Source organism: Balaenoptera physalus (assembly GCF_965194825.1).
Source record: "Balaenoptera physalus genome assembly, chromosome: 2".
Lineage (NCBI taxonomy): Eukaryota > Metazoa > Chordata > Mammalia > Artiodactyla > Balaenopteridae > Balaenoptera > Balaenoptera physalus.
In genome coordinates this window covers 5,283,080-5,298,318 of record NC_138883.1, presented here as the reverse complement: position 1 = coordinate 5,298,318, position 15,239 = coordinate 5,283,080, and the positions used below count along the sequence as shown (strand labels likewise).

Genomic DNA, 15,239 nt, shown 5'->3' with positions numbered 1-15,239 from the left:
CAGGCCACGGTTGGGACCAGTGATGGCGCCAGTGGCGTAGCGAGAGAGTGGCCGGATTCGGGAGGTGCTGTGGAGGTCTAGCCTCTGGGACCGCCCACTGGATCCAGGGTGGTGTGAAGGAGGGAAGTGAATCAAACCCAAGTCGGGCGGACGCGGGGAAGGCCGGTGCAAGCCTGCGTACTGGCGGGGTCGGTGGGGTTAAGCCGGTGCAGGACGGCTTCCCAGGGAGCGTCGGCTGAACGAGGCTGCACGAAGCGGGAACTGAGCGCATCACCGCCGCGGGAGGACCGCACGCGTCGGTGATGCGTCTGACCCTTCCTGGTGCAGCCGGCTGATTCCAGCCCCTTCCCTCGTCTCCCTCTTGTCCTCACTGCGCTTGCTTGGTTGTTTTTCTAATGCACTTGTCACCTTCTGACGTATTACATGACTTTTTAATTTGGTGTTCGTCATCTGTCTCCGCCCCACAAGGATGTAAGTTCAAAAGTGGAGGGATTTTTGTGTTTTGCTGACTAGTGTATGCTCAGTACCTAAAACAGTGCCCAGCAATACACATTTATTAACTTGCTGGAATTAATAAACTACTTTCGTTATGATGCTGGAGATGGCTGGGCCACCAAAGCTGCCAGTGGAGCTCCGCAGTGTGGCCTGTTGGAGAAGCGGCCAGGAGAGCGGATGTTTCGTGGGTTCTCAGCTCGCGATGGAGCCAGGGCTCCCCGTGCGACCGGTCAGTAGTCAGCTGCCTGGGCACAGCACCGCTTACTGCACAGCCCTTCAGAGCTTGAATATGCGAACATGGAAGAAGTCCCACGGCCTGGCCACCCCACAGTCCCCCCAGCCCACACCCTTGCCTCTGCTGCAGGGTTCGGAAGCCCGTCTCTAGGGGCGGCTGGTGTTTCCTTTGACGTCTCGTCCTCGCAGGCGAGTCCGAGTCCCGGCAGCTCACGGCCAGTCGAGCCCTCGGGGATCACGCTGCCCATGTGCTGCCCTGGGACGTGTAGCCCAGTCATTTGAAGAGCGTCTTGAAACTTCGCTGTCGTCTTCTATTCAAAGAATCCACTGTGTCTCCAGTGGAGAAACACTCCCATAACGCCTCTAAGTTATTCTCATGGGAGTGTGCTGTGTTCCCTGGGTTTCCTGAGGCAGGAGATGGTTGAGAGCTGCTCTAGACTTTGACACCTGAACCCTTGAAAGAGAAAAGTAACAGCAGTACCCTTTTTTGAGTGTTACATGCCGAGCACCGTGCTAATTATATTGATATGATTCGACATGTGTTGTACCTAGCCCTCGTCCTCGGAGGCGTTACGTTGCTGTTCCCATCTCACTGGTAGAACAGGGGTCAGCAACGTTAGCTTACTTGCTCCAGGTCACACTCGTATCACTTGACAGAGTTGGGCTTTGAAGCCAGGGCTCTTGAGTTTTCAGAAGCTAAGCTTAGCTATAGCCTCTCGAAGGAACTTGCCCAGAATTACAGTCAGAGTTAGAATCAAGGCTCCTGATCTCTGTCTTTCTTTGTAGTCTCCGATTTTCCACTGTTAATACCACGGGAGTCGGGAGACCTCCTCAGCCCTCCTGTAGCGCCCACGCTTCTCTCCGTCAGTCATCTGTTCATTCACCACCTCCCCTCCCAGCCTAGAGCTGTTCATGGGCAGGGTCTGCGTCCGCCCCTGTGGCCAGGGGATGGCACACACTTATTCTGATGCGAATCTGAGCCGAACCGCCCTGCCGATAATCAGGGGTGTCAGCCGGGGCTCAGCCAGGTCTCATTCCCAGGCGATTAATTTACCCTTGGGGATGCGTGTACTGCCCCAATCCTTGGCCCAGCCAGATCTCTACAGCTGTCCCAAGGCTGTGTTGAAACCTGTTCCACTCCCACAAGTGATCAGAGGCACAGACTCTGGGGACACAGGCATAGAGTGGAATTTAAATATGTTTGAAGTTGGAGCAGTCCTCGTGTCCACATGGCCTGTCAGATGGCTCCGCAAGGGAAGGGCTGCGTCGGTGGCCTCGAGAGAAAGTGTGGGAGGGGTTGAGACAGGTTCAGTCTAAGGATGTCAGGCTCTCTCAACAGTTGGTTGGAGTGTTTGTTCCAGATTCCACTAGACTTCACAGAGAAGTGGAGCCAGCTGTCCAGGCATCCGGGACACTGGCATCAGAGCGGAGAAAAGGCGCAAACAGTCTTGACCGCACATGACGTGGCAGTCTGACTCTCCCAACCAACTTGGGTAGAAGAAAAGATATTTGGGTTTGATACCAAATTTATTCTTCATTTACCCAAAGCCTTTCTTTAATTCCAACACTCACAAAAATGGGGCTTAGTCACCATTTGAGATTATGCATGTTATTCTGTGCAGATCTAATTTATTGTTTTCATTACTGTAATGCAGCAGTTCTCAAAATGTGATCAGAAGACCTACCCTTTTAGGGGTCTGTGAGTCAAAACTATATTTGTAATAATACTGAGACATTATTTGCCTTTTTCACTCTCATGAGTGCAAAGTGGAATTTTCCAGAGGCTACATGACATGTGTTGACATTGTCACGGTGACAGCCAAGGAAGTGTATGCTCGTGTTTTTAAAAATTCTTAGTTTTAATTTCAAATATGGTAAATACAGATAGACTTAATCTCCATAAACAGAAGCTTTTTGGCACCCTCAATAATTTTTTAAAATTTATTTTATTGAAGTATAGTTGATTTACAATGTTGTGTTAATTTCTGCTGTACAGCAAAGTGATTCAGTTATACATGTATATACATTCTTTTTCATATTCTTCTCAATTATGGTTTGTCACAGGATATTGAATATAGTTCCCTGTGCTGTACAGTAGGACCTTGTCGTTTATCCATCCTATACATACTAGTTTGCATCTGCTAATCCCAAACTCCCACTCCATCCCTCCCCCACCCCCACCCCAAATTGGCAACCACAAGTCTGTTCTCTGTGTCTGTGAGTCTGTTTCTGTTTTGTAGATAAGTTCATTTGTGTCATATTTTAGATTCCACGTATAAGAGATATCATATGGTATTTGTCTTTCTCTTTCTGACTTACTTCACTTAGTAGGATAATCTTTAGGTCCATCTATGTTGCTGCAAATGGCATTGTTTCATTCTTTTTTATGGCTGAGTAATATTCCATTGTATATAGATAGGTACCACATCTTCTTTATCCATTCATCTGTTGATGGACATGTAGGTTGCTTCCATGTCTTGGCTGTTGTAAATAGTGCTGCTGTGAACATAGGGGTGCGTGTATCTTTTTGAATTATAGTTTTGTCCAGATGTATGCCCAGGAGTGGGATTGCAGGATCATATGGTAATCCTATTTTTAGTTTTTTGAGGAACCTCCATACTGTTTTCCATAGTGGCTGCACCAATTTACATTCCTGCCAGCAGTGTAGGAGGGTTCCCTTTTCTCCACACCCTCCCCAGCATTTGTTATTTGTAGACTTTTTAATAATGGCCATTCTGACTGGTATAAGGTGGTACCTCATTGTAGTTTTGATTTGCATTTCTCTAATAATTAGCTGCCATCTTCAATAATTTATACGGGCGTACAGGGGTCCTGAGACCAAAAAAGTTTGAGAACCACTTCTGTAAAATAGTCCATTATGTAACCGTACTATGAAAGGCATGCACAGAATTGGTAAGCACCCAGTTCAGGATGGTGGCTCCCACTGGTCGAGAGGAGGGCACTGGGATGCAGGGGCCTCTCGGGCTAAACAACTTTCTGAGATGACATCACATTTCCTAGCCTGAGTGGTGGGATCATGGGAACCTACTTCTCACAGGCATGAACTGTTTCAGAATAACATTTTAAGTTTAGATGAAAACACCAAACCTGTAGGCATGAACTGTTTCAGAATAAACATTTTAAGTTTAGATGAAAATACCAAACCTGTTTCAGGCCTGTTTCCATTAAGAGAAAAAAATGTCACCCTATAGGGGATTTACTCATTACCAAGAAGAAAGGCACCTCTCCATTGGAGAGATCTGGCGTCTGCTCCCCTAGATAAGCTTGTCTCTCAAAGGGAAGGCACCTGAATGTGCTGCCCGACGTGATGTGATAGAATAAATGCCCACTCCCACCTGTGCTGTGTTCTTCCTATTTACCCTGAATTTAGTCACGAGGAAACAATCCAGGATGGGGACAGCCTCCAACACAACTGGCCTGATCTCTTCACACACACAAAAATCAATATCAGTGAAAAACAGGAAAAAAATATGGCCTAACATTCTAGCTTAAAAGAGAGTAAGCAGACAACACAACCAAATGTAATGCATGAGTGGCTCCTAGATCTATAAAAAAATCAAAACATTTTGGGGAAACTTGGGTGACTTTTAATATGGGCTCTGTATTGGATCTATTAGTAAATTACTAATTTTCTTAGATGTAATAATGGTGTTTAAGTTATATATTAGAATGTCCTTATTTTAAAGAAATGTAAAAACCTTAGTATTGATGTATCATGATATCTGGAACTGTCAAATGGTTCAGAAAAAGAATAACGTAAAAAAGAGAAGACTTGCATGTGGTAAAAATGCTTTACTCAGGAGGCAGAGAAGCCCTATCGTGTAGCAGAAAGGGGTCTGCAGTCTAGTCCCGGCCTCCCCCATATTAGCTGTGGGACATTGGTAAACTTGCCCCCTTCACTTGGCCTGACTCCTCCATCTAAAGGGTTCCTTCCGAATGTTTCTCGGCTCTGACAGGGCTGTGTTTCCATCCCTGTTCCTTGGTCCCTGGATTGGGATGCAGTGCCAGTACGCCTGGTGCGGGCTTCCTGGTTCCCCTGGAATGTGTGCGTGTTGAGAAGTAACGGGCGGCCCAGGGTGATGGCCAGGGGCACCGGGCACTCTGCCCGAGACGCACGCACCCCCACCCTGGGCCAGACGTGCCAGGCTCCCCTTCTGCTACGGGCGTTCTGCACCCCTGGAGTGCCATGGGCTGTGCGCGTGTGCCTTCCCTTGATGGCGCAGACCATGGCTTCTGTTCAACACACAGTCTGCTTTCTAAGTACCAGGCGTGGGGATATACTTGGTACGTAGTCGGTACTCAGTGAAAGGGGTGTGTTCTTAGTTTATTTGTTAAATTAATGCGGGAAGAGAAAGCAGTGGTGGCCCGATCTCAGGTGGGTCGTGACCCCCTCCCCTCCCCACCCCACCCCAAGGAATCTTCGAAGGCTGAGAAGTATGATGCCTGGCAAAACTAGGCACACTCAAAAGCAAGCATTTATTCAAAGGTAATTACTGAGCAATCCAGCAGGTCCCAGTTATTGGAGCTACAGAGATGAACAACATTTTTAAACTAACCACAGAAAACCTGCCTCGTGGGGGAGAGAGAAAATCAGCAGACCTTCAGGACAGTGGCAGTGAATGGATAGGTGTTTCCTGAAGGCAGTGGCACTGAGCTGAGAAAGGTGAGATGCAAACTGTGGATGTAGGAAAGAGAAGTCGTCTTAAACAAGGGACATAACTGGCTCAAGTAAACAGCACATCTGCATGAGGTAAGACTTGAGGTGAAGCCAGTGTGAGGCACCTTCTGTATCCAAATTGGAGCTGCCCTTACGCCTTATTCTTTTAACCTCTAAGGAGAAAACCAAGGTCAGAGGCTCCTGAGTGTGACCTGGAGAGCCACCTTGGGCGTTCAGGTAGCGCGCAGGCTGTCGGGTCCTGCCTTTGCCGAGAGCCCCAGGGCGGAGGCTTGCCCACTGGGGGCACAGGCTGTGCTGCGGGGGCGTCTCCCACGCCGGGTCTCCGAGCCCTGCTTTGCCCACTTCCTCTCCTGAGTGCCTGCTCCTGGGAGGGTGATGGCCCACCCCACGGAGAAGATGCTGGGTAGCTTTTCTTCATGCCACTTACTGTACCTGCCACTGTTCTGCAGGTCTGTCTGGCCAGGTATCATATTTCTCAGCTTGATGGAAGAGAAAACGAGAGCTAGAGAGGTAGCAGCTGGGATCGGGGAGTGGTGCCAGCTCATATCAACTTACATCAGCCAAACTCACCTTCAGTGGGTGTTTATTAGGTACTTAATCCCATGATAGTTATTGTGGAGAGGGAGAGGGAGCTCCCAGTAGGGCAACCACTCCCTCTGCTTTGCCTGGGACCATCCTGGTCTTAGCGCTGAGTGTCCTGCCCCACCTCCCGGGAAACGCCTCAGCCCCAGGCAAACCTGGGTTCCCGGTCCCACTGGGGTGACGAGATCAGCCTTCAGGACAGAGTGTGGGGAGTTGTTCTGTCTGAAGGGAGCCACCGAGCTGGGCATTGGGTTGGGCCAGTGCCGGCGGGGAGGGTGAGGCGTGATCCAGGCGACGGGGTGCGCTCCTAGGCCGACCCTCCAGGGGACCCCGAGAGGGCAGCCTGCACTTTCCCAGAGCAGCGGGTCTCTGTCTCCAGCTGGCCCCCTGGGAGCCTCACTCTCAGTAGGCCCCCCCTCAGCACTGCTGTCTCCCGACTCTCAGACCCCAGGCCGCGGCGATCTGACGGTGCTCCGTAACGGAGGCTTTTGTTCGGCAGCTACTCTCTCTGAGCATCAGCGGAGGCGGATTGTAGATGGAATGTTCCCATGGGCACGCGGTCGTAGATGCACTTATTCACAGTTAGAGAGTCATGTATTCAGCAGTTTGTAGTGTCTGCAGCACACAAGGGACCAGATTTACGAAGGGGAAAGCGATAGAGCCCTTGCCTTCAAGGAGCTCACCGTCTAGTGGGGCAGACAGGTGCTGATGCAGATACTGAGAAGCAGGACAGACAGGTAAGAGCTTTGGTGAGAGGCAGAGATGAGCACAGTGCGGCGGGGGCCGGTTCTTCCCGCAGGTCCAAGTGCTGTACGGGTTCCAAGCTCAACCCTGCACTTCGTTTTCCAATGAGCGTCTCTTTGTTGGCCCTGTTGCTCTCTGTTCCCTTTTTGGCTTTGCACCTTTTTGCCCTTACTTTATGAAATGACACTCTGTCCTTCAAATTTTTGTAGTAAATGCCTGGAAAAGCCCCGAAAGGTATTTGTAGAGTGGAAAGGATTCCACATGCACTGTGCACAGGAAAGAGCGTGGCCAGGATGGGGTGTCACCGCAAGCCCGAGGGAGGTTCAGAGACCTCATTCCCGGTCATGCAGGGAGCAGTGGGGCGGGAGTCCAACACCTGGTGGGACATAGAAGCTGCGCTTTTCCAGAAGGAATAGACAGAAGCAGAGGTGGAGACTGACTTCAGGCTACCTTCACTGTGTTTTCCCGTGTATTAGTTTCATCCACAAGTGCATCGGTGGTTTCTTATGTCAAGTCCAGGAATATCTGTGAGTATGTTTCACAGTTATATGCAGAAAGTTGGGGTGTGTTTGCTGTTTTTCTTTTTAAGTGAGAGATTTCAACAGGGATTCAGTAGTGGTCTCTGACGTATAGCCTAGAAGAGTTAACTGCCGAACCAGTGACAAGACACTGACTGCTGGCCCGGGGCTGGGCTTATGGGCAGAGCTCAGCATGAACACACGGCTGTCTGAGGGGGGCCCTGAGGTCAGACTAGCCTTGTACAGATGAGGAAACTGAGGCCCAGAGGACACCGTCTTCCTCCTCTAAGGTCCTGACGAAAGAGCTGTCCCAGCTTTGTTAGTGTATGTCTCACCTGCCACTGGGAGGGAAGTTATAGACTTGAATTTTTTGCCAGGCCCACAAATACCCATACAGAAGCCCAAAATGAGACGAATTGGACTGCTCGCTCTGAAAGAGCCGTCTCCTGGGAGAGAAACTCTGCTTGTACCTGCAGCTCAGAGCAGACTGTCAGGTCCCAGGGGGCAAAAGTCCATCAGCCTGGCAGTTCAGCACCATGTGGAACAAACCAAACGGCATATTGGACTGATTCCCACTGGTCAGTGGTTGTTTGCTCACGTGAAGGCAGCCTGTCCGAGATGAGCCCTCAGGAGGACCAGCTTTGGCGCAAGTTGTATGGGGCCAGGGCTGGGGGGGGTGGGTAGCAATAGTCTTTTTCAATTTAGTAAAGGGAATTTTGTATATATGTGTTTAAAAAATAGTTCAGTCGTTCTAATATTTGTCTACCAAATTAACTTTCCTCAAAAAACTGATTTAGACAAATGAAGTGTCTGGTGCCTGTGAACTCCGTGTGTAGTATAGAGTTTGCGTATTCATCCCAATGGAGGTGTCGAGAAGACAGTGAATATATGGACCTCAGAGGCAATGTCTAGGCTGGATAGCAATCAAGAGTTTATTAAAACAAAACAACACAAGAAAAAATGTTCATAACCAGGTGTGGTGATGGATATTAACTAGACTTGCTGTGGTCATCATTTTGCAATATATATAAATATTGAATCATTGTGTTATACACCTGAAACTAATATAATGTTACATGTCAATTATATCTCAGTAAAAATAAAAAATAATAAAATGCTGACTCCTGCAAAACAAAGGGATAATAAGTAAGACGAATCTTAAGTAAACAAGTATTTTCTTGCATTTAGGGTTTGTTAGTGGTAATAAAATAAGCAGAGATAGACGAGCACTAGTCAAATGGGAACAAAAATAGGGATTTTTGATTAACCACAAGTTCAATTTGAACCTAAACTGCCAAAAAAAAAAACCAAAAACACCAAAAAGGGAACCTGTGGCTATGATTACAATTTAAAAAAACAGTGGCTGACGTTGAAGCACCTAGCAGGGGCAAGCACAGTGGTCGGTCCGGTGCTGTATCGTGTCCGTCGCACAGCCCCGAGAGGTGTATGTGGTGCCCCAGGTAGGCTCTGCACGCAGTGCGCTGTGCTTGCCTCGCTGGCTGCTGGCCGCCCCCGCCCAGGATCCCACATCCCCTTCCTGAACCCGCCCGGGGTTGAGAACTCCTCAGCTTTAAACCCACACCGCAGTTTCTTCAGAAAGTCTCCCCTGTTCCCCCAGTCCCTCCAGGCAGAGTAAGGTGTGTAATCATTTGTCTTATTTCCTGAGTCGCTGTGAGCAGAGACTGTCATATGCCTCTCTGCATCACTAAATGTTTTTTGACTCACTGGCATCTGTGCTTGTCAGACGAAGACAAGAGTATCATACCAGATCCCAAGAGAACGTGTGACAGGTGGGGACTCACTGGAGCAGAGCGACTGGGGTGGCGCGGGGGCCTGTAGCTGCGTTGTGTGAATGGTGGATGGCAGAGCCAAGGCGTTCCCTCAGTTGTCCACTGGGCTGGCAGAGCTGTCCAGAGCACCTTGGTACCTCTGCAGGGCAGGGAGTGGGCTGACCCTCAGAACAAGGACGATTCAGACCATTCCACAACAAACAGACAGCTTTGGAGAGCGGAGTTCCCCGTTGCCTGCAGTTCCATTCAGGGGCTCGGCGTGCTCTTAGGGCTGCTTTAGGAGGCATGCTGTGCTGAGCTGGAGAGGGACTCGGTCCTCTCCAGAGCTCTCTTCCCAGGGAGCAGCCATCAGGCCCCTGCTCTCTGCCGGGTTCTGGAGATAGTGGAGAATGAGACCCCTGTGTCCCTGCCCTCAGGGAGCCTGCACCGTGCAGGCTGTGTTACTTTGGGTCTTCCAAAAGCAGACACCAAGACCCCCAGGACGGTTAGATACCAGAGATTTATCAGAAGGTCAGTGAAGGATGGAGGGAGCGGAGGGGCCCAGAGAGCCTCAGGCCAAGATGCAGGTCTGACGTCTGCAGGAGGAGAAGGGGCAAGAAGGACTGAGTAGGAAGCGTCTCAGCCCACAGCACAGTTCCGAGAAAATTTGGGCCTGGCTGATGAGGTTTCCCCTGGGGAGGAGCCCTGCGTGGGCCAGCTATCCCTGCCACCATTTAGTCACTGGCGGAGAGTGGCCCAGAGAATGTGGCCTCTGTGCAGACGTGGTGGGCGTCCAGAGGGCAGCAGCTGGGACCACTGGTCAGCTCTGCTCCAGAACAGGCTCGTTGGAAGGTGATCTGAAGGGCGGCACTCCACGGCCTTCACACAGGGGCTCTACCACACGCTTCCTTCCTGGTTGGCTCCCACAGAGGCATCGCAAGGGCTTCTGTGTCACATGCCAGTAAGCGCTACGCCTGGGGTTTTGGCTCAGGTCCCTCTGACTTAATCGAGTCTGTGCTTTGTTACCTCACCCTGTGCTGCGTCTCAGGATCTCTCCCAGCTCCTGAGCCAGCATTCAGAGCACACACCTACTTGCCCACTGGCACCGTGAGCGCCTAAGTGCGTGAGTAGCAGTAAGTGACACAACTTAGCCCAGAACTTGATTAGTAATTAGTTTATATTGGTGTGGGACTCTGACTTGATCTGAACTAAGGTCTGTTTGATTCTGTGTACAGTTTACTCTGATTCCTACCTTCGACGTCATGAGGACAGGGCCCCAAAGACTCAGCTAGGGGAGCGGCAACTCCTCCTAATATTCTCATAGAAGATACATGGTTTCAGGCTCCAGAGCTCAGAGAAGGCAAAGCATAGTGCCGTGTTTGGTTTTCTTTTTGTTTTTCTTTTTTCTCCCCGCCAGTATGATATGGCTGTCTTCTGGGTAAGCCCATGCCTGCTCGGCTTATCACTGATTTCCCCTTAATTATTTTTTATTTATTTATTTTTTTAAAGGAATTCCTTTATTTTTATTATTTATTTATTTAATTATTTTTGGTTGTGTTGGGTCTTCGTTTCTGTGCAAGGGCTTTCTCTAGCTGCGGCACGCGGGGGCCACTCTTCATCGCGGTGCACTGGCCTCTCAACTATCGTGGCCGCTCTTGTTGCGGAGCACAGGCTCAGCAGTTGTGGCTCAAGGGCCTAGTTGCTCCGCGGCATGTGGGATCTTCCCAGACCAGGGCTCGAACCCATGTCCCCTGCATTGGCAGGCAGATTCTCAACCATTGCGCCACCAGGGAAGCCCCTCCCCTTAATTATTTGTTGAATGAATAATGAATGATGAGAAAAAAGATGTAGCACAATTGCACAACAAAACCCATATAATTCACTCCCAATACATGTGTCCACAGAAAGAGCCTCAGCACAGGGCTTGGACGGCTGACGTCCAGTGTACCCCAGACTCCTGCACCCTAGGGCAGAGCTGAGGGGCCAGCAGAAGGATTGAGACGGAGCAGCGCAGGCCTTTGGAGTGGGTCTGAGAGCGCTGGCACGTGAAGTCTTAGCTGGACAGCCATCAAGTGTACGTAGGGATTCGTGTAATGTGAAGTGAGGGAATATGTACGGGCAGGTTTGTGTGTGCACATACCCAGAATTGTTGTTAAGATAGTAATAATCTGTACATGGCTCCTCCACCGTCTTGGAGTCGTAGGGGAGCCGGGTCCCGGGGAAGCTCAGCCCGCGAGAGCCCTCAGGCAGGCTGCCTCGGCCAAGGTGAGGTTTCCAGGTCCCTGAGGGCCAATCTCCTAAAAACCATCGTTTTGTCACCTGGTAGCCACTGGGACTGGGGAGAGAGAACGTCTTCGAATATTTGGTTTCCCTGCCCTCTTAGATATGGTGAAGGGAACAGACTGTGACTTTCTTCTGACTGCCTGGTCTCATCATCATGATTATCACAATTACACACACTTTCACGTCTTTATAAATTGGCGCCGACTTGCTGGGCTTTAACTTTCCGTTTCTAATTCTTCAGCCTTCCTTTCCGCTAACAGCCACTCCTCGCTGCTGTTGGTGTGCCCACCTTTGACAGCCACGTCTTACCTTTTTAATTGGGGGATTCTAATATACGAGAGACTGAGAAAGTAAATGTTTAAGATTATTAGGCTTATATGTAAATGAAGAGGCCGGTGGGCTCTGGGAGACTTGCCCCGAGTGCTGTGGCGGGCGTTGCAGTGTGCTGACTTCAGTGATGACTATCTTCTCTCTCCGGGTGCTTCTTCCGCTTCTTCCCTGGTTTTCTGTCGTATGCTGAACAGGGGAATTTGCTTGGAAATGTCTCCATTGAAGCAGGGTGAACCATCTATTTATTTTGATTTTCATCACTCTGTTCTTTAGAGGATCACCTAATCATGTTATTGTCTACATAGCTTGTGTGAAGCCACACTATCGTACTATCATAAATTGAGCATTTTGTTGGATGTTGTGGAGAATATTATCTATATCATGTATTCTAGAGTCAGACAGAACTGGTTGGAAATCCCAGATAAAATCGCTGAGTACCTATGTGAATTTGTATAAATCTTTCCAAGTCTCTGAGCCACTCTTTTGTCATCTACAAAATGGGGGTAATAAATGGCTGCTTCGTAAGTTGCGAAGCTTATGTGCTTTAGTGCATTGTCTTATTTAACACCATGCCTGGAATATTGTGGACAGTTGGCAAATTATAGCTGTAATTCCTTTCTAGTTCAAGCACCTTTTCCCCTGAAAGTGAAGCTGGGAGTCTCTCCCATGCTATCAAAAACTTTGGCATAGAACCTCCTGTCCACTCCCCCTGGTCTTTGGAGAGTCAAAACGTATCGCCTCACAGAGCGGCCCTTCCACAGACAGTTGGAAGCTCTGGCAACTAGGAAGTTCCTTTGTGTCAAGCGGCAGTTGGCCTCTGTTTCAGAAAAGGACAAAGCCAGCATCCATCCCTTGTAACTGAGGCTGACGCTTCACGTTTTCTCTTGGTCTGCAGTGAACAGAGTATCTGCCAAGCCCGGGCTTCCGTGATGGTCTACGATGACACCAGTAAGAAGTGGGTACCAATCAAACCTGGCCAGCAGGGATTCAGCCGGATCAACATCTACCACAACACTGCCAGCAACACCTTCAGAGTCGTTGGGGTCAAGCTTCAGGATCAGCAGGTGAGTGCTGGGGTGACAGGCCGTCCCCACACACGCCTCACACACATACACACACACCCCTCGCACACACACACACCTCACACACACACACACACCTCACACACACACACCTCACACATACCTCACACACACCCATCACACACATACACACCACACACACACACACCTCACACACACACGCCTCACACACACACCTCACACACACACCTCACCCACATACACACCTCACACACATACACCTCACACACACCTCACCCACATACACACCTCACACACACACACCTCACACACACACGCCTCACACACATACACACACCTCACACACATACACGCCTCACACACATACACGCCTCACACACATACACGCCACACACACCACACACACACCTCACACACACACCTCACTCACACCTCACACATACACACACACCTCACACACATACACACACCTCACACTTCACACACACACACGCCTCACACACACACCTCACACACATACACGCCTCACACACACGCCTCACACACACACGCCTCACACACATACACGCCTCACACACACACGCCTCACACACACACACCTCACACACACACCTCACACACACACCTCACACACACACACCTCACACACATACACACCTCACACACACACCTCACACACACACACCTCACACACATACACACCTCACACACACACCTCACACACACATACACACCTCACACACACACCTCACACACACACACACCTCACACACACACCTCACACACACACCTCACACACACACACCTCACACACATACACACCTCACACACACACCTCACACACACATACACACCTCACACACACACCTCACACACACACACACACCTCACACACACACCTCACACACACACCTCACACACACACACCTCACACACACACCTCACACACATACACACCTCACACACACACCTCACACACACATACACACCTCACACACACACCTCACACACACACACACCTCACACACACACCTCACACACACACCTCACACACATACACACCTCACATACACACCTTACACATATCTACACACCTCACACACACACCTCACACACACACACACACCTCACACACACACACACCTCACTCACACCTCACTCACACCTCACTCACACCTCACACATACACACACACCTCACACACATACACACACCTCACACTTCACACACACATACACACCTCACACACAGCTCACACACATACACACACGCCTCACACACATACACGCCTCACACACATACACACACCTCACACTGCGCACACACACCTCACACACCACACACACACACACCTCACACATACACCCGTCACACACACACACCTCACACACACACGTACACACACACTGGTGAAAAACGGTCAGAGAACAACAAGGTCACGATGTAGAGTCAAAGGTCCGGGTTCAGAGTCTGGCTCTGTATTCTCATACTCCAAGGTGTAAGACCTTGAGCAAATTATCTTTTCTGAACTTCATTTTTCACAGCTGTCTTACACAGGCAGTGATCCACACCCTGCCTACCTCACTGTGTTATTGTCTTATTAGAATATAAATAAAATAATAGATGTGAAACAGCTTTGAAAAATATATTGTATGAATGTGTTAGTATTATTCTTTGCCTGCGTACCCGTAAGTAATATAGCTGTGAAGATTTTTGGTCCACCAACCCCCTAAGTCTTACTTTGGGGGGAATATCAAGATGATTTAAAGAATCTGGGATCATTCATCTCCCTAATAGTACATCCTGGACAAATCAGATGAGATAGTTTGTGAGTGTACCTGGTAGGTACCTGTGCCAATAAATACAAGGTAAGTCCACCTATGTCCGGGGTAGTCGTGTACACGTAACTCAGACAGAGTGGTCTGACGTGACGTGGACTGAAATAGAGACGTGGAGAAAGGGCTCGTGTGGCTTCGCCACGGCGACTTCGTTAGGGCTTCAGGCTCTCCCTCCAGCTCTCTTCTGAGAGGTGGACAAGGACACTTTTCAGCAGGGAATCAGCAGATCTGTAGTTCAGCGTTTGTGAACACCTCTGCCTTAAGTAGGCAGCCTTTGTCAGTCAGCCCGTGGCTGAGCTGAGCAGCAGGTTTGCTGCTGTCTTTGCAAGAACCATCGTGTTCGCAAATAGAAAAGAGAGAACAGAAACTCAGGACTCTGTTTTCAGTGTATTGCCTGTTGAATGGGTTTCTGCTTTTGCCAAAATAGTCCTATTAAATTTCAGGTTCCTGTGGCTAAAAGGTCCCCACTTCGGAACCCCTCATCAAAGATGGTCCTTCTGACCTGGAACTCTGGGTACCTTCAGGGGCATCCCTGCCCCTTGTCGAGGAGCCTTACGGGTAGGCAGGTTATTCTAAAAACTTTCTAGAAGCTGCTTCCCTGTTCTTCTAGCTCACTGATTCCAGCTCTGCCTTTCAGAGGCACACTGCACCACATACTGCAGGATTTATAACACCTTTAGCCCCACCTATAGCGACAGCCAAAA

General features: G+C 49.5%; 1 protein-coding gene across 9 annotated transcripts in view; it reads left to right on the top strand.

Moving 5' to 3' along the window:
* The window catches only part of EVL (Enah/Vasp-like), a 161,827-nt gene that overhangs the window by 86,492 nt on the left and 60,096 nt on the right, over window positions 1–15,239 (top strand). For all 9 annotated transcript variants that reach the window (XM_082450307.1, XM_082450305.1, XM_082450304.1 and 6 more), the window contains one exon: window positions 12,550–12,718. In XM_082450307.1, the coding sequence (XP_082306433.1) occupies window positions 12,550–12,718 (169 nt within the window). Of the gene's footprint in view, window positions 1–12,549; window positions 12,719–15,239 lie in introns of those variants that run through there.